The sequence below is a fragment of the Elgaria multicarinata genome, chromosome 2 (genome assembly GCF_023053635.1).
Source record: "Elgaria multicarinata webbii isolate HBS135686 ecotype San Diego chromosome 2, rElgMul1.1.pri, whole genome shotgun sequence".
Lineage (NCBI taxonomy): Eukaryota > Metazoa > Chordata > Lepidosauria > Squamata > Anguidae > Elgaria > Elgaria multicarinata.
The window spans coordinates 32314401-32333736 of NC_086172.1; the positions used below are offsets into that span (position 1 = coordinate 32314401).

General features: G+C 42.4%; 1 protein-coding gene across 4 annotated transcripts in view; it reads right to left on the bottom strand.

Moving 5' to 3' along the window:
• Nucleotides 1–343: 343 nt before the first annotated feature.
• The window catches only part of NAB1 (NGFI-A binding protein 1), a 51138-nt gene continuing 32145 nt past the window's right edge, over nucleotides 344–19336 (bottom strand). For 3 of the 4 annotated variants that reach the window (XM_063116252.1, XM_063116251.1, XM_063116249.1), the window contains 4 exons: nucleotides 10922–11038; nucleotides 6940–7081; nucleotides 5795–5944; nucleotides 344–3370 (listed from right to left, as the gene is read on the bottom strand). In XM_063116252.1, the coding sequence (XP_062972322.1) occupies nucleotides 3279–3370; nucleotides 5795–5944; nucleotides 6940–7081; nucleotides 10922–11038 (501 nt within the window). In that variant the 3' untranslated portion in view covers nucleotides 344–3278. The remainder of the gene's footprint in view (nucleotides 3371–5794; nucleotides 5945–6939; nucleotides 7082–10921; nucleotides 11039–19336) is intronic. The other variant, XM_063116250.1, reaches the window with a different exon arrangement.

Sequence of the window (19336 nt, forward strand, 5' to 3'; positions counted from 1 at the left end):
GTTTAATCTATGAATCTAATATTTTACAGAATCAGGTTTTCTCCCTATTTTTGCTGGGTGAGGGCCATTAGAAAATTATTCCCTTTTCAGAAATAACACAGAGAACATTGGGGAAAATATATGGTTTTTGATATGGGAACCCATGCCTCACTGGTGAATAGCTAATTTTTCAATGTGAACCCCCAATCTGAACAGCCCCCATAAAGTGGCATTCAAAACAGGATTACTAGATGAAATGAAGCTAGCCTTGCTTAGTGACAAGTCTGCGCATTCTATGACAGCTATCAAAGAATTCTCTTTTTCCTCTTCATTTTAAAGTAAAACGAGGAAAAAAAACTTTGCCAATGTGACTTTTATTTTGTAACCAACAAGGTACACAAATGCAGACAAACAAGAATACGAATGCAGACAAAGTATCACACTTTGGTCAAAATAACCCTGCTGCAGCTAACAGCCAGTCTTCCTTAATACCGCCTCCCCAAAAGCCGTAGACAAGAGACGTTTGAACATATGGCCAACGATCAGTAACTCTCTCGGTTATTAGCGTTCTAGAAGAAGCCTATCTAAGTTGCTGCAAGTTAAGCAAGATCTGTTTCTCTGAAATGCACCCTTCCCCAACCTTGTGCATTCTAGATAATGTTGGACTACAACTCCCATGATGCCTCAGCATTGGCTATGCTGACTAGGGCCCAAAGGGGAATTTTCGTCCAGCAGATATGAAAGGTGCCAGGCTGGTGAAGGCTGATTTAGTGCCTATACAGGAGGGTGTGTGATAAAGTCCAACATAGTTGTGCATGGCAGAAGGACAAAGGACAGTGGGGGAAGAGGCTTTCTATGTATCCTCAACATCAAAATCTCTCTGCCTGTGTAAAGGTAGATACATTGGGGAGCACTCCAGGCTACAAGGCTAGAGAAGACTTATACCTGAGAGATGAACTTTTCACGTGTAGGGAGATTTTGAGGGAGGGGTACTGTGTGTGCTTTTTGAGGTGGAGGTACACTTGGGTGTGAGCCCTGTATTACTTGCCCTTCTGCAAGTGTGAATCCACTCTTACTTCTACAATGGTGTGCATCTAGTAGGCAAGAGATGTAAGAGTGTCTTTAGCTGCTTCGGCCTACTTTGACAGAAATAAAAAAGGCTAGTTTAAAAATAAAATTTTAAAAAGCCTACTTATTGGGGCTGAAATGGTTTGCTGGACTGTAAAAAAAAACACCTAGTACCTCAGTACTTACAACATGGCTGAGTCAGGTCAATTACAACTGAAAATAAAAAAATAGATCTGTACTACAGATTTAACATTTACACTACATTACATTGGCCTTTATAAAACAAGACGTTACGTCCTATGGATAGTGATGTGTCCTGAAACTACTGTCCTATTTCGTGAAACTGCTCAGATATCAAGCAGTGCTGCTTGCCACCTTTGGGAACAAAGGAATCACGCTTACATCAGTAGTTCACAAAACAATAAAATGAACCATTTAAACTAAACATTCATCACTTTGTTTTGCTCCACTAAGTTGCAGATTCTACTCCTTTGAATACAATTTCTTCATCAATGCAATTCAACAAACAAGACTTTTCCTCTTTTCCTTTAAAAAAAGATGTATTAAATTAAAAACATATGCACTAATTAAAAGATGTTTTAATTAAAAACATATGCGCTGGTGTTTCTACTATAAAGCTTTGCTCCACAAATCAAGTGATACACTTATTCAACACAATTTACAAGGAACTCAGGCTGACGAGTTGAACGTGTTACTTCACGCTACACTGACATTTTCAATATGGTGTATGGAATGACTCCGTACTCACTATTACACAGAGCAAAATCTTCAGCTATGAAGAGCAATCCCCTGCCCCCAATGCTGGCTAGAGATGATGGGAATTGTAGTCCCATACATTTGGACGGCACCAGGTTGGGGAAGGCAGAGCTTAAGGTGCTGAAACCCTATTTAACTTCAGAAGTGCAACTACACGATCCTAAGGAACGCAAAGGAGAGGGGGGACTGTTAGGCAAATCCACATGTCACAATGATATTATGCATAACATGCAGACACCACCATGAAATATCCCAACGGTATGTACCAAGATGTTTCTTGCAAGCCAGGCATCATATTATAGACAAAATGGGGCTCCCTTAATCATCCACACAAAAGAAATCCTCTATAAAATAATGAGTACAGTTGTCCATACATACAAAAAGGAAGTGTATCAGTATACTCAATGCAGTATATGGTATACGAATGAAGTCAAGTGGGATGGTAACGCTGCTGCTCCCTACATATCTACCAGTACCATTTTCATCCTCCCATTTCTCTTTTCAACGCCATCTTATTGGTTGAACGCATAAATTTCTTGAATTGCTTTTCCACCTCTTCTGCTATCTGATGCATTCCAACTTAAACAATGAAAGACGAATCTAAGGAAAGTTCCACAACGTCACCAGCATTTGAGCAGAGACTGCTCTGGCAGTCTTAATCAGAACGTCTAGTGAATCAAGTTCCTTATGATGCAGAGATTTATTTTTCCTGTATATATAGTACGAAACAAAAACATGTTTCTTCCTCTCCCACCAATCCCTAAATAGCAGACATTACAATGTAAATAAATACATTATAGATATATGTTCATGAAATCTTTGAGAATGATGTTACATCGAAAGGCATTAAAATGCCTGTTATAATACAGTCAGCTCGTTCAAATGCTATATCCCTATAACATTTTGTGTAATTGCTTATTTTTTGCTTCTAAAAAATAAACATTGCAAACCTGCTGTTAGAGTTACGCTTGGGTTCTCACCACACTTTTTTCTGTGCCCCTGCCCCAAACCAAGGATTATAAAAAAAAAATCAGAGTCATAACTATCATTGTCTACATTTAAAGTAGATGTTGAAATTTCAAGTAAAAATAATGGCAGCCACATCTACTCGACTTAACACACATTCTGACACCTACGGTTTTTCTTTACTTTTAAGTTATTATACAAATACATAATACATTCTTAAATAACAGTGGCCCACAGTATTAGTTTGTGAACCTTTCCCATATTATGAAGTCACTTTTTCATAATGTTTGCACCCACTTCTCATTACAGTTTCGGTTTTCAACAAGGTTTTTTTTGTATGTCACTTCCCCAATACGACTGTCGCAGTTCTTAGGCTTTGGCTATGAAATCGCTTATTTCAATGAGGCAACACTGGTTATTAAGGCTGGTTTTGTTTCTCGTTCGAAGCTTTCTTCTTAAATAAAATACCCTTTTCAAAAGCAGCATGGCTATCTTGTATCTTCTGGCTCTGTCTTTATAACCTTCCTTTCGAGGCTATTGAAAGCCGAATGAGGAAAATCTTTCAAGATACCAAGGCCTTCTGCAACAAAAAACACAAGTTATTTTTAGGAACATATTGAGCCAAAAATGACAGACATCTTTACCGGCAATTGTAGCCGATAAACAGCCTATGAAAACCTATTTGTACATAATTGTAGTACTGAAAAGCAATCAACTCAGTAGAGGCACTACGTTGGGAATATTATACAGGAGACAGAGCAGATATCTGGATCACTAATGAGTTGGACGTGTATCATAAAACAGAGAGCCACAGCTAAACAACTGTTTATCTTGCACATACTCTGCAGTCCTGAGGGCTATGGCACACTATTGGTAACGGGGACATTGTATTTCGCAAGCCGACTTCCAGCCTGATAAGGACCAAGGGGCATGACTCAGCCCTTTAAAATGATTAGAATAATTTAAATTTTAAGGTATCGACTGTAGACCCTGGAACTGCAGGAATTTTAGCTTGCCTCATTTTGTGCAAGGCACAACCCAGGTCACAAGTAGTATAGTTTCTCAGCACTAATCCTTGTGCAATAGGTCCAACTGTACCTGCCCCTCAGTGAACCTGAAGACACCATTTGAACTAAATTACAAAAAAACAGGCCTCAGAAGTAGAACTCCTGTGCTTCCCCATTAAAGGCCTGTTCAGACAAGACGCTAAGCCATGATGGTTAAGTGTTTTGCGCTAACCATGATGGATTAACAGTGTTCTTAGTAGGATGTTTTCCCCAACCACAGTGGCTACATAACCATGATTTAACTATTTATTTTTATTTATTTATTAATTACATTTCTATACCGCCCAATAGCCGGAGCTCTCTGGGCGGTTCACAAAAATTAAAAACATTCAAAGTATAAAACAACAGTATAAAACCATAATATAAAATACAATATAGAAGCTCAACCAGATAAAAACAGCAGCAATGCAAAATTACAAATTTAAAACACTATCCACACTCTACAAAAGCATTAATGGACCCAACCATGGTTTAACGTGTTGTCCGTCAGGCCCCCGTGGTTAGCTGACTGCTACCATAGAGCTGCCATTAGAGGCGTGAAGAATCTTGCATAAAGAACTTTTATGCAGAATAATGAACACCATTTTTACACATAATGGTGGCTAGCTAAGGAAACAGGAAGCTGCGCAGTGCTCCCTGGGCACTTGGCAAGCCATCCAGGGGTGAGGGCAGCAGCGAGGGTTTGCAGATCCATGTCCAGCAGGCCGACCGGGGGGCAGGGGGGGGGCGGGGAAGAGTCCATAGGATTCCATCCCCACCCTGTTGAACAGTAGTGACATCCCTAGCTGGAAACAAAGATGTTTTTGATCTCACGCCACTAATCAGCACAGTGACCCTGAGCACTCCATGCTCCCAGGCACAAAAACACCTGCGGCCGCTACATAAACTGGAAACATCCCTGCCTGCCCACATGATGGCTGAAAGGTACGAATACACCTCCCCATAGTTCTCCAAGCAATTACAGAAGAGCAGCTAGTCCCACACCCTGCAGCAGCGCATTGAGAAACTACATGCATTCAAAAAGGGTGGCTAGGGTGGAGGGCAGTTAGGCAGAGTGGTTAGTGCATGTGCTGTGGAGCACTTGCCGTGATTAATGCTAACCACCCTTCCCCACGTTTAGCCTAACCACCCTTTCCTATGTTACGTCTGAACAGGGCTTAAAAATCATTCACTCCGCTACATCAGGCTTTTCACAGTTAAACGTCATTTGATCATACCCACATAAGCTAGAGGGGAACAAAGGACCTAACGTTTTAAAAACGGCTGGTTTGTTGCACTAAGTGGATCCATTTTCATTATTATTTTTTTGCAGACGTGGGAATGTAACCACATAAGCTGAACAATTTCTGTAGATTAGCAAAACACCTATACAGAACAATCTAACAAGGCTGCCTCATAAGATCTGAAGTTACAGTAGCCAACCAGGTATTCAAAGCACACAGATTAATACATTCACATAAAATATTTGCTTGCAATTCGTTGCACAAAAGTTCCTTAGATTTAAGGCAGAGGTGGGCAATTCGTCACCCTCCAAATGTTTGGCCATACTGGCCAGGGCTGATGGAATTGGTAAGACCAAAACTTCTGGAGGGGTCCAAGTTGCCCAACCCCTGATTTAAGGCTTTGAAATGCTTCTCTACAATCACAGTAGTTATAGAAGTCTGGGTCCTCTTGGCAGGCTGCATGACACGGATAAGAACATGAGAAAAGCCATGCTGGGTCATACTAAGGGTCCATCTAATCCAGCATTGTGTTCGCACAGTGGCCAACTAGCTACCCACGGGAAACCCACAGATACTTCTCACACATGGCTCACACCTCTGCTGGGGCTGACGATGCTAGTGTCACACACACGCACAGCTTCCTTTTGTGGGCGTCTCTCCAACAGAAATTCAGCAGGTTAGATCACAGTTATCACATGAAGGAAACAGCCTTACCCGAAGGTTGCGACTTTGCCTCGGCGCTGGCGTATAGTCGGCTCAAATCACTGCAGAGGGGCTTCACTATGTGAGGCTCTCCGTCCAATGAAATGTGTGGCATGTGCCTGTTTGGTAGACCTGACATGCGTAGATTTAAGGGCCTTTCACCTAAAAGATATATTACCACAGATATTTATTCGGTGCTACAACCCACGTTCGTGTTAAAATAGACATAATTCTTGTATGTGGAAAAGAGGCATTTAGACAGTATCTCAAAAGCACAGGAAACACTGCTCCTCTGTTTCCTCCCACATTTCTAAGGATACTGTAGAAGGCTTTCACCATTCTGGCATGGGTGGCTTGGAAACATAGAGTTGCAAGGGGACTTTAAGGCCATCGAGTCCAACCCCCTGCTCAATGCAGGAATCCACCTTAAATCATACCCGACAGATGGCTGTCCAGCTGCATCTTGGAGGCCTATAGTGTGGGAGAGCCCTCGACCTCCCTAGGTCATTGGTTCCATTGTCATGTTGCTCTAACTGTCAGGAAGTTTTTCCTGATTTCCAGCTGCGGCTTCCTGTCACTTGAGCCCATTAGTCCATGTCCTGCACTCTGGAGTGATCAAGAAGAGATCCTGGCTCTCCTCTGTGTGACAACCTTTTAATTACTTGAAGAATGCTATCATGTCTCCCCTCAGTCTTCTCTTCTCAAGGCTAAACATGCCCAGTTCTTTCTGTCTCTCCTCATAGGGTTTTGTTTCCAGACCCCTGATTATCCTCGTTGCCCTCCTCTGAACCCCCTTCAGCTTGTCTGCATCCTCCTTGAAGTGTGGTTCCCAGAACTGGACGCAGTACTCAAGATGAGGACTAACCAGTGCCAAATAGAGGGAAACCAGTACCTCATGTGATTTGTAAGCTTGATTGATTTCATGCCACACCTGTGACAGCCACCTGATTCAAAAGCCATTCCTGATAGTGCAATACCTACATGGGCTACAAACCACCTCTCTTTTGTCCCTGTGATATTCTCCCTCTAAGAAATCCATTGCCACTGAAAATTTCATTTTGTTATGATTTAGCAAGGGCCATTACTGCATCTTCACAAATAGTAACATCTACAGAATAGATGTGTGATGACAAACACATGCCTGGAAACTACTGTACCTTGGCCATCACCATGATCCGACGTCAAGCCATTGGGACTGTGTTCTTCTGAGTTTTGCCTGTAAAGACCTGTGGAAAGGCGTCTCTCCAAACCAGCTTGGTTGCAAAGGAACTCCATCTGCTTGGCCATCATCCTTTCAGGCTGAAATTAAACCAAACACAGATTTAGCCCTATGCTATTATTTCTACTACATGCAATTATTTTGCACCAACCCCATGCTAAAAACAGTACAGAACACAGAAATGGCATGGTCCTGGCAAGGCATGTTACAACTACAGAAGACCAAATCATAGAAGGCGAAAGCTGACAACTAACAGTGTAGATGAAACTCTACTGGTGATCTCCAAACGAAAAAGAAATGAAGGAGTCAGCAAAAATTAAGAATGGGCATGTTTAACTAGTCTCAAATTGTCTTGATCAATGTAGACATCTGCATTAGAAAATGATAACATGTCTAGATGCAATAAATATTTATTTTTAATTGTTATGGCTTGCCCTAGAACAAAAATAATCAGGGCTGCTCACTGAATAAAAAACAAGTTACAAACACCAAGAGAGAAGTTATTAAAAAAAAGGGGGGGCAGTCTTACTATACATTAATAGTACCATCTATACTATTCCTAAAGCAACAGAGCTTTGTCTGAATTAAAACCCTTTGAAATGTAAGTACATGCACACAAATATTTCACGAGAAACAATAACATGTGCTCGCCCCACCCCCAAAAATACCCCAGAAAAATTATGCCAACATTTCACTCAAGCTTTATTTTTGGAAACAGCACTATCCAAGATTTTAAAAAAAAATTAAAACAAAAAATCCCGTCGACAATCTGCTATTCTGAAAAGTGTGGGTTGACAGTATATTTGCGAGGAATAATACCCTGCAAAATTTGCCTAGAAAAATGAACAAGGTCTTGTACACTACAAAAGAAAAAGATAATTAAAACAGCATAACAACCTGCTACGGGACAGTATAAATTATCAATGCCAAGAGAATTTTAAACTCTGAATGTGATTCTGAATGTAGTATTTTTAATTACAGTGACAGATCATAATTCAGGAAAGTAAAGTGGGCAAAAGTCCAATTTTTGTCAGTTTGAATGAGGCATATAGAAGATCTGATAGAAGACAAATACACTGTTGGGACTGAGAAAACTTTTCCAGTTCCTGAGGACCATCTAAACACCAAATATTTAGGCTCTTGCGTTACACAAGACTGAAACAAAACCTTTCCCATTCCTAGGCACCAATAGTGAATTCTTTTGCTGCTCAACCCTGTGTATAGAATTAAATTCACACTTAAAACTATAAACTATGAAAGTGACAAACATGTTTGCAAAAACCTACATCATATCTACACTGTTCAGACGACATGCTAAGTCATGGTGGTTAAGCATTCTGAGCTAAACATGATGGCTTAGCATGTCGTATGAACCATTCGTAACCATGGTGCCTACATAACCATGATTTAAACAAGCTCACTAACTATTTGCTGCAAAAGGGTTAGTGGCCTAACCATGACTTAGTGTGTTGTCTGAACAGGCCCATAGGCATACTTGTCTGGAAGTCAGGACTGGCTGACCCTATAAATTGGCCCACTTTTGTCTTGCGCAATGTGTGGAATGACCCCCAGCATTGCACCTGTGACAAAATGTTGAGTTCATCTCTCTCTCTTGACAACATGTTTCAGAAGCAGTACCATATATAAGGTGATATCTATCTATCTAGCTATCTATTGTTCTACTGTACAGAGGTGCTGTAAGGATTTACAAAAGCCTTACACTTAAATATTTGAACACTTACAATTATTTAAATACTATTGTTATATTACTATCCTATTCCAACATGTGTATCTGTCTTCATTTCTCCAAGATTCTGTCCACTTTATATAGGACAGTGACAAAGGGCAGAACACAGCACTAGTAAGGGCAGCTACAGAAGAGTTTTAAACACATGCTGTAAAGTGAGCTTCCACAGAGCTTATTTGTTCTACTGGGTGAACAACCACCCCCTCTCTCGGAGTAAAGATCCCCAGTCGCCTACACTGCATGAAGGTAAAGCTGCAACAACATTGCCTAAGAGGGAACACCCACACTAGGTCAAGATGACCTCCCAAATTGCAGGCAGAAAGAAACATCCTTGTTCCGCACAAAAAATGCATTCCAAAATTATACCTTTTCTGAGCACATGTAGTCTACTAATTTATTTCACATGTTTACATCCCACTCTTTGCCCCTACAGGGCTTCACAGAGCACCTAACTAATCAAACATATTTAGTTTGGGATTCACATAATGCATATGTGTCAACTTCCGAAAGACAGCATTATTCCCTGACGTCAATTTTACACATGCCATCTGCCCCTTGAATAGTTCCTTTAGGGTTTTGACTGAAACCCGGAGCAGATTCACTGCCCCACTGACATTGGAGCCACCAGCCTCCACTGTATAGGACAGCTTCATATGTTCACATAAGAAAAAGTATCTGGTCTTTTACAGGGCCGCCCTTGATTCAATATAGAAAAGCTGCTACAGTCCCATTTCCAGCAGTTTTGGTAGCCAAGCCAAAATTCTTGCCCTTCCCTTCAATGCAATTCTATGCACGTATACTCAGACATAAAGCCCCACTATATTAAATGGGCTTACTCCAAGGTAAATGCACATAGGATTCCTATGTATGCTTATCTGGGAGTAAACCCCATTGCACAGGACTAGAGCATTGGTCCCTGACCTTACATTGTGCCTCCAGACAAGAACATAAGAAGCACCATGCTAGATCAGACAAAGGGTTCATCTAGTCCGGCACTCTGCTCACACAGTGGCCAACCAGCTGTCGACCAGGGACCTACAAAGCAGGACATGGTGCAACAGCACCCTCCCACCCGTATTCCCCAACAACTAGTGCACACAGGCTTGCTGCCTCGAATACTGGAGATAGCACACAACCGTCAGGGCTAGTAGCCATTGATAGCCTTTGCCTGACAAGGTCAGGCATGTCCCAGTGTAGGGGCAGTTGGGGTCCCCTCTGCTACTTGGGCTTTGGAGAGCTTCCAAAGCCTAACGCAACTGCATGGAAAACCAAACGCCTTCTCCCACTCCGGCTGCGAATCTGGATCTGCGGCAGGAGGATCAAGGGCTTTTTTTTTGGCACTGAGTGGCCAAGGTATCTGCCAAATAAAACTCCAGCCTTTCCCTTCAGCTGGTTCTGCAGAGGTTCTCTCAGTGCCTTGTCTGCGGAGCACCTAAATGACAAGCCCCAGCCTCCTTCTCCAGCTTGGAGCTAGAGAAGGGTAATGCAACATTCATCATGGAAAGTGGCTGGCTGGCAGGTGGGCAGAATTCTGGACCACTGTTGATTTCATGACATGCTAAAAGGCAGTAAATGTGAAACTAAATGTTAACGGAGTCGTTTCTGAAGGCTTGGATGCAATTAAACAACAAATATTGCCACAAACTATTGCGAAAGAAAATGTCCAAGTCTGACGTTTAATGAAGCTGATATTCAAGCTTCGGTGTTATTTACATACAACTTAAAATTGTACTTCACAGTCATCATTTACTCAACACCAACAAATTGCCAAATTCTGTATTGGCTCAGTGATTGAAAGAACAAAAAAGGAAAACTTGCTTTGCTTTACATTACCAAACTCACAACTCCAATACCTGCTTTTCTCTTTCCTCCTTATCCTCCAAATGTAATGCTACAAGAGACAGCTGGCATCGAAAGATTCCCCTTGCTCCAGTCGCTGCATATTTTATTCTGCATGGTTAGTCTCCATTTGTCTAGTATGAGTAAAGGGAAAGCTACAATCCCCCCCTTTTTAAAGTAATAATCATTTCATGAGTCATACACCTACATTAAAAGTGATACCATCACTTCCAAGTCACAAAGATCTCTTAAACTGTAGAACTGGGACAGAAAGTTCTGTAAAGAAAGAAGTGGAATACGCTCTAATATGACGAAGTCTACAGTTGTAACTTACCTGTAAACCAAGGGCAGCCAGGTCTTCACACTTCCCTTTTGACAATGCCTGCTGTATTTTCACTGAATCCTGCTGATAAAAACTGTGGACTGCATCTTGGAAATCAGGAAAGCCATCCTGTGAACATGCAAGAGGAAGAAAAGAAGCTATTACTGTATCAGGACTATTGAATCTGTAAGGTTGAAAATATTTTTTATCAAGCCTAAAATCATCATCACGGCTAATGGGCTCAGGGGTGGCAGAAGGAGATAGTTCTTCAAGAGATCAGGTTCTGAAATTAAGTAGTTGTAGAGCAAGGGTAGGTGTTTTTAAGACAAAAAAAATTGCATGTGCAGGTGGTTCTAGCTCAACCATACTATTTTTGGTAGCAATTTCAATGTTGAATATTCATAAGGTTTGCCTTTTGCAAGTTAAGACATTCAGAATGACATGACAGACATATCCTCATCACTGAACAATTTCTAAAAAACAGATATTGTGTTTTGATATTGTGGTAGAAGCACAAAAAAGTACAACAAAATCAAAGGCCACAGTACAGAATACCACAGGGACAACAACAACAACAAATTATTCTCTGCATGGCAAACAAATATCACCAAAAAGCCATTTCTGAGGGCTAACGAAGCCTCCAAAAAGCGGCTTCAAACTGTTAAGGAAAGCAAACTGGACTGAAGTGATTATACTCGGGCTTATGACATCCATATTTGCAACAGGAAAATAGTACCTCTGTCTGGAAAATACTGATTAGGATAAGGTCAATTCAAGAAGCCTCAATTTAGATTTGTCCAGTCAACATACAAATGGTATAAGAACTATTTTCAGGAAAGCCAATGTGGTGTAGTAGTAGTCCAAATGCCCACCCAGCCATGAAGCTCAGATTATGAATCATAGAACCTCTCCTCCTAGTCAGTATCTGAGGATTGTTGCAAAGGTAAAATCAAATAGGACGATCCCCGTGTATGTTGCCCTATGGTTCTTGGGAGGGAGGGAGGGAGGGAGGGATACAAATCTATGTATACGCTACACAACACAGGAGAAAGGGGGGCTAAACACTACAAGGAAGCATGAAAAGCAGGAACAATAAACAAAATCGAACTGAACTGATCTGACCTCCTGAAGCTTAAAAGAAGGGCCTTTGCAACAAAAGGCCCTCACACAGCTATAGGCCCTGTTCAGACGACACTTTAAACCACAGCTTTAACCACAGTGGTTACACCAGAAAGCCAGGCTGTGTTCAGAAGACACCTTAAACCATGGTTTTAACAACGGTCAATAAAGCTTTTTGCAGTCACTGTGGTTAAAGTCATGCTTTAAAGTGTCTTCTGAACACGGCCTGGCTTTCTAGCTTAACCACCATGGTTAAAGCCATGGTTTAAGGTGTCTTCTGAAGGGGGCCTTAATGTGTTTGCATTTATCTGCACCTTCAAATTAAAATCAAAAGTGAGTCTCAAGTGCAGCTATGCTGATTGCATCATCCAGTCTAGTAATGTAGTATTGAGCTTCTGTTGGCAAAGCTGTACCCAAGATTGGTACAGATGATATTAAGATACAGAACGTTCCCAGCTGGGAACAAAGCTATCATGCTATGCGCACTCCACCTTTTGCGAGGGAAGGAAATTAAGTCAGTTGGGATGTGATTAAAACTCCTATGGGTGGGATTACTGGGAAGAGATCACAAGAGTTAGGGAGCCTAATGGACGGAAAGCTGGGATGCAAAGCAGCTTCAAGAAAGGGTGCAGAATAGGCAATGCGGCGAAATGGGACCTGAGGGAAAGACAGGTAAATTTCCATTAAACTGTCCAAGCAGCAGCCAGTTGTGCAAGCAAAAAACAAAATAAAAAACATATGAAAAACTGCTCTTGTCGAACAAACCATTATGGAAAAGTATGAGCATCCTGCAAGCTACATCTAATCAATATAAAGCTCTCTCTGGCCTCCAGCCCTTATGAAGCCTACAAAGGTAGAAGTGTTTGGAAGACAAATGGATTCTGCTACATTGATTGGGGGGAAAAGCTGAGGGATGTCATGTAGCATAATGGTCATATGTTCCTTCCCTCTGGGTCTATCCCATCTTGGAGCCATGAACCAAACACCTTAGTTTATCACCCAGGAATACAACTGCTGCAGGTCTAACTATGAATAGCAACTATTAGACATGCCTTCACCTTCTCTCTCTCTCTCTGTCTCTCTCTCTCTCTGTCTCTGTGTGTGTGTGTGTGTGTGTGTGTGTGTGTGTGTGAGAGAGAGAGAGAGAGAGAGAGAGGAGCCCAAGGCGGCATACATGATTCTCCTCCTCCTCCTCCATTTACTCCTCACAACAACCCTGTGAGGTAGGTTAAGCTGAGAGTCAACATTTCTATTCAGACGATAGCACAGGAAGGAGAATCCATCATGGCTTCTCTTCCAGCCCCCACTGTCTCTATTTGCATAAACCCCCGCGATGCAGAGGTGTGTCCAAACCCAGCACATGGCGCAGCAGGGCTGGCTTTGTACGCACCCCGCAATCTGTAGTGCACACTGTGTGTTGTGAGGCGGGTACAAAGCCAACCCCACTGCTCCCCTTGCTGGGGGACGGAGAACACGCCAACCTGCACTGCCTTGCGGGGGATTATGCATATGACGGCCATGCACACACCACGTGCAGGGGGAGAAGCCACAGTGGCTTCTTCACCTTGCATGATCGTCCGAACCCAATGACTGGTCCAAAGTCGCCCAGTGAGTTTCATGGCTGAGTACAGATGGGAACCCGGGTCCCCCGAGTCCCAATGCAACACTCTACCCGCTACACCACACAGGATAGCAGGGGATATAGAGCTTTTGCTAACCAAACGTCCCTTTCGCCCCATTGCTACTCGCGGCCTGCTCTCTAAACACACGCATGCTGCGTTTCTCTCCAACTTGGCTGTTCTTAAAGCGCTTTCTTAGAGCAGATGTTCCCAGTCCCACAGGCGCTTTTCTTCCCCTCCACCAACACGGCTCCTACACGAACACCAGATTGCGCTGCTTCTGTTCCTTTGATCTTCGGGGAGAGAAAGAAATCCCACAGTCTCTCTTTTCAACCCTGCTTGGCGGTGGTGTGGGCGAGCACAGACCCTCTTTTTCCTTTTCTCCCTTTCCCCCACCCTACCTAGTGCTGACATTAATGCCGAGCCCTTCCCCCCACCCTTCAATTTCCCCTGAACGTCTCTTACTCCCACTGAGCCTTTCAAGCTCTGCGCTCTGCCTCAGACTTCCCTCCACCTCTGTTAGGCTGCCATTCATTTCCGTGATACCTTTGTACTGCTAGTCCACAGGCGGGCAAGGCGGCAAAGTTCCCCGCACCCACGCACTCACGCGCGTCTTCCTCTTGGCTGTCAGCACTATATTTGGGAAGGAAACCTCTTTACACGCAGCTCCTGTGCAAGTTCGTAACGCCGACGGAGAGCAAGAGGCCTCACGAAACCACCAATGACTTGTTCGGCTTTCTCACAGCCTCCACCACAAGAGCTCTCGCAGCTTCGTGTGATGTGGGAGCCACCAGCTCAGAGGCGGGGGGTGGGGGGTGGGTGGAAAGAGGAGACACTCGGACCACGTGCACAGTCAACCACGGAACAAAGCAGCTGCTTAGAGGGAGGGTGACCACTTTTGTCTGTGACATTGCCGGGTTGTTCTTGTTCTTTTGGCTTGAAATGCGTTCAGGGACCTCACAGTGGTGCATTAATAATTACTCTCAAATCCAAGTCCAGCGCTAGTTCACTGCATTCCTTCGCCCACCCACTCTACTCCCATAGCTTGTCATTTGACGGGATTTCCACCCCCTCCTCTCCCTGCATGCATTCCTCCCACAGTTCAAACCACCCACTCCAGCAACAAAAGGGAGAGGTCACATGAGGGAAGCAAAAAGCTTTTTCACAGGTAATTGGACGCAATGTGTGATCCCCTCCACCACCGCCCTTTTGTATCGCTGATGCAAAACTCACTGCTCCTACAGAGGCTAGCTGGAACCAGGCGGCCTGTAGGTTTGCCCACACAATTCTGCTCAGGCACCTCAATTTTGACATGGAAGAAAAAAACCACCCTCCCTCTTATTTAACTGAAAAAATCATTTCACATTATGCCTAAGGCAATCATTTCCATCTGTGAAAAAGAGGTGTTAAATGCCTGAAAAGATCAAAATGGTAGTGTTTTACACCCACTGATGTGGAACAGTAAAGGGCTGATGTGTTGGAGCAGGGAAATCAACTAGTGACAATCCCGTGCTTCAGTCTTTTCTTAAATAAATGAATTGTTAATGTAAGAAATGATGAGGGCTAAGAAGCCAAGGTTTACCTATAGTCATTTACTCATGCTTTAGGCACTTCCAGAATTTAAACATTTTAGAAATACCTGCCAGAGAATGGAATATATGTTCCTAGTCCTGTTTGGAAAAACAGAACCAGTCAGGCAGATGTCTCCTAAGTTACCGGATTGAAATGCTTTGTTCTAAACAAACACATTTTTATTTTACCCACTGACACCACCAGGATCAGAAAGGCAGATGTAGACCCTGCAAGCTTCTTCTGGCTGCGTTCAGACAACACAATAGTCAATGGTGAGGTGATAATCAACTCAACAGTTGTCTAGGAGATACTTCCAACACAACATGATAATAATCAACCATGGTGGGGATTAGGATCAGCATTGAGTTGACTATTAGTCCAAGCTGAGTTGACTCACTCATCCCCCATCCTCTCTCCCCACTCAGTCCTCCCATTATTATCCCATCAGCCACTGCTGCTGAAAATCTACGCTGCCAGCTGGATTAGAGCGGCAGCCACCGCTTTGACTGCTCTTGCCTTACGAATCTGTTGGGCTGCCATTCCAGCGACAGAGGGTGGAGTCGTGCTTAAGGCTGTTTGGATCTCGTCCTTGGGTGAAAAGAACATTGATCTAACAAATCTGTGGCTGCCGAAATGACCAACAGTACCCTCCACACAACACAATAACCAATAGTGGTTCAAATAGCCAACTCTGCACAGCGTTGGTTATTTGCATTAGTTATTTTGGTCAAATAACCAACCATTGGTTAAAAAAACCTCCCTCCACACAACACAATAACCCATGGTGGGTTAAATAGCCAACTGTCGACCACCACTGGTTATTGTGTTGCCTGAACCCTATCAGCTTCTGCACCTCTTTTGGCCTATTATGTAGCTTCCCCCGTGTTTCCCTCCCTATTTACCCAGGACAGAAATAAACTATCAAGCAAAGATGGGTAAAAGTTCTATTATACTGTTTAGCAGATAGGCAAGACAAAAGAAAACCCATCTTTAAAAAAGAAAACATTTTCTTTCTAGAAGTAGCTAACCTTGAAAATCTATCAACAGAGTTATAGAGACATGGGCACCTATGTGTGACTAACTCATTCAAGGTGCTTCAGGACAGACGCCTTCTTGTGTGTGCAGGTCATTGTTTTCCCTTTAAAAAGATAAAAAGTGACATTGCAATGTACCTTCCATACTGCAGAGAATGCATCTAGTTATTCTCTTTTTTATTACTGCACCATCTATGTTCCACATATGTGGGCAGAGCAAGGTGGGATGCAACCATCACCTTTCCACCTATCCTCCAACAGAAATTTCTTCCTCCTCCTTGTTTATTCCTTAGTGGGCATGTGCACAGCTCAACCTAAATGGTGCTGCATTCTTTATCCCTTTTAATGAGAGTACTCCCAGGTTAGTTTTTATTATACAATCATCCTGCCTCATTTATAGAATTTTAGGCGGGGGATGGACAGACACTGTCTTCCATCCCCCCATCCCACCCCCAGAACAGCTGCCCAATGGCAATTTGATTGATAGCACTAGCAGCTAAGCCCCTCTGGAAGCACTCTGAATACTCTACGTTATATCCACTGATGTTACAATCAATGATCATAATAACCTGCCTTATACTGCATTAGATCATTAACTGGCAAAGGGTCTCTGGAAAGCCAGGCAAAGGTTTTTTCGAGACCGTTTTAATTTGATTTGACAAGGATTAAATCCACGCACGAACCAAATGCTTGGCCACTAAACTATGGCCCCTCCCAAAGGGTAGTCCCGAAAAGATTTTCAAGATAAGAGTATCTAACATATACATATAGCACCCATTTATTCAAAATATCCAAGTATTAAGAACATTCAATTTCCTCTTGTAGATTGGTACAGGAACTACAGAGGGAAGAGAAGAACATTTGAATTATCCAATGTGGCCAGCTGCCAGCCACTAGGAGCCTGAATAACTGAGAAGGGCATCTATTTGGATCTATTTCAACTTACATAAATAATTATAAGCTGCTGAAAAGCACCAAGAAGTCAAAATGCATCCAGCAAATATAAATTGGGGCAATATACTTGTGGAACTGTCAGAATTTGATATATGTTACCATAGCAAATGCAAACAAGGAATACTGGAAACATATTCGTGACTTTTAGAAAAGTGGCAATTTTGGACACCTAGATATTTTATTTTAAATACACAGATATTTGGAATACACAGGTGTTTGGTATTTTGTAACTTAACACTTTTAGTGGACTGGGTCACAACAATTATCCCCCTTAATATAAGTGTAAAAAAGCAACAGAACTTTCAAAATACCCTGGAAATTCCCATTGGCCTTGATAGAAATATCTAAGTTGCACTTTAATTTTTTTTCTTCACTTTGCCTTTCTGTTTTTAGTCCAATGGGAGGGAAATATCCACTGTCAACAAACTAATCAAATTAAAAACATGCCATCCCTTAAGGGGAAAAAACCATTTGTTTATTCAAGGAATTTATATCCTTTCCATCAGAAGGTTCCCAGGTTGAGTTACAAAACAAACAAACAAACAAACAAACCAAATTGTGTTCAAAATAAGCAGTTTCCTAAAATGCTACTGTAACTGGAATTGTAGGTGGCAAAGGAAGCCCAGCACCAAAGCAAAATTAACTGCTGCCCAGCTGCAGGAAAAGGAAAGGAACCTCTAGTGCAAGCACTGAGTCATTACTGACTCTTGGAGGGATGCCAGCTTTCGCTGACGTTTTCTTGGCAGGCCTTATAGCGGGGTGGTTTGCCGTTGCCTTCCCCAGCCGTTATTACCTTTCCCCCAGCTAACTGGGTACTCATTTTACCGACCTCGGGAAGATGGAAGGCTGAGTCGACCTAAGCCGGCTGCCTGAAACAGCTTCCGCTGGAATTGAACTCAGGACGTGGGGAGAGTTTCGGCTGCAGAAACTGCTGCTTTACCGTTCTGCGCCACCCAGCTGCAATGGATATCTAATTCCCTAACCAAGTAAAAGTGATGGTGAAGCTAAAGCCTGCAACCTGCATTACTAGTCAAAACTATGTCATCAATCATGAAAGAATCATTTTACTTTAGTGCAGCGTACAGTTGTTCGAAACAACTTTCAGCACACTTTAAAATATTTATAAGGAGGAAATTCCTGTGAAGTGGAGAGACTTTATTTATTATATCCTACAACTGTAAAAGATTCCAACTGGGTGAAAAGCAGAAGAAAAGAATCTCCTATGCATTTGCAGAACTGATATGCTGACCGCTTGTAATTGTCTAAAGAATGGAGAAGGAAAACTCCAGGGATACAGATTTGAATTAAATATTAGAAAGAGTGTCCCAACTACAACTTGAAGCCAAAGAATTGTGCAATGCATTCCATGAAGCTAAGAAGAGCTTTAGTCTGGTTTTGGGTTTTTTGGGGGTGTTGTTGTTGGAGAGTAGCACTTCCAACCATGTGACATACATTTCTTTGAAAATTAAGCAAAGCATCTAGACAGGACAGTATCTGTCAGGAATACTTTAGGTATAGGATCTCTTATTGTTAGATAGCTGATTTGTCTAACTGATGCACTCTGTCCCTTCCAATCTGAAAGTTCTATGAGATTTCTGAGACCCAAGGAAATTTCTACTACTCATCTTAAGCAACACTTTCTTTGTATGCCACTCCGATTTTTTAAAACATAATAAAAACCTGTTCTATTTTAAAATGAAATACTGAAGAAATCTCCACAAGTTTGCTGCATGTAGTCATTAGCTCTGTAGCTGAGACAGAAAACTGTCTTCTGACTATCTGGAAATTGTTTCCTAATGGCAATAACTTGGTACATTAGACCGAGAGGTAGGGCCTGGAAAGCGTTACTCTTTGAGAATTGTTTCCTACGAGTAGGAAGGTTTGTTAACAATGAAACACAAAAAAACAAAGACATTTATGTTTAGGCCACTTGATCACAGGACAAGACCTCTGCTCAGACCACCACTGGTTGTGTGTAACGCTAAGCCATAAAATCCTATTTAATTAAAGTGTACTTAAAAGATGGCTTACAAATCCTGGCTTGTTTGGAAGCAATTAACCAGTTACCAGGTCCCACATTATGAGTCTGTTCAGACAACAGACTAAGCCATGGTTAGGCAGCAAATGGT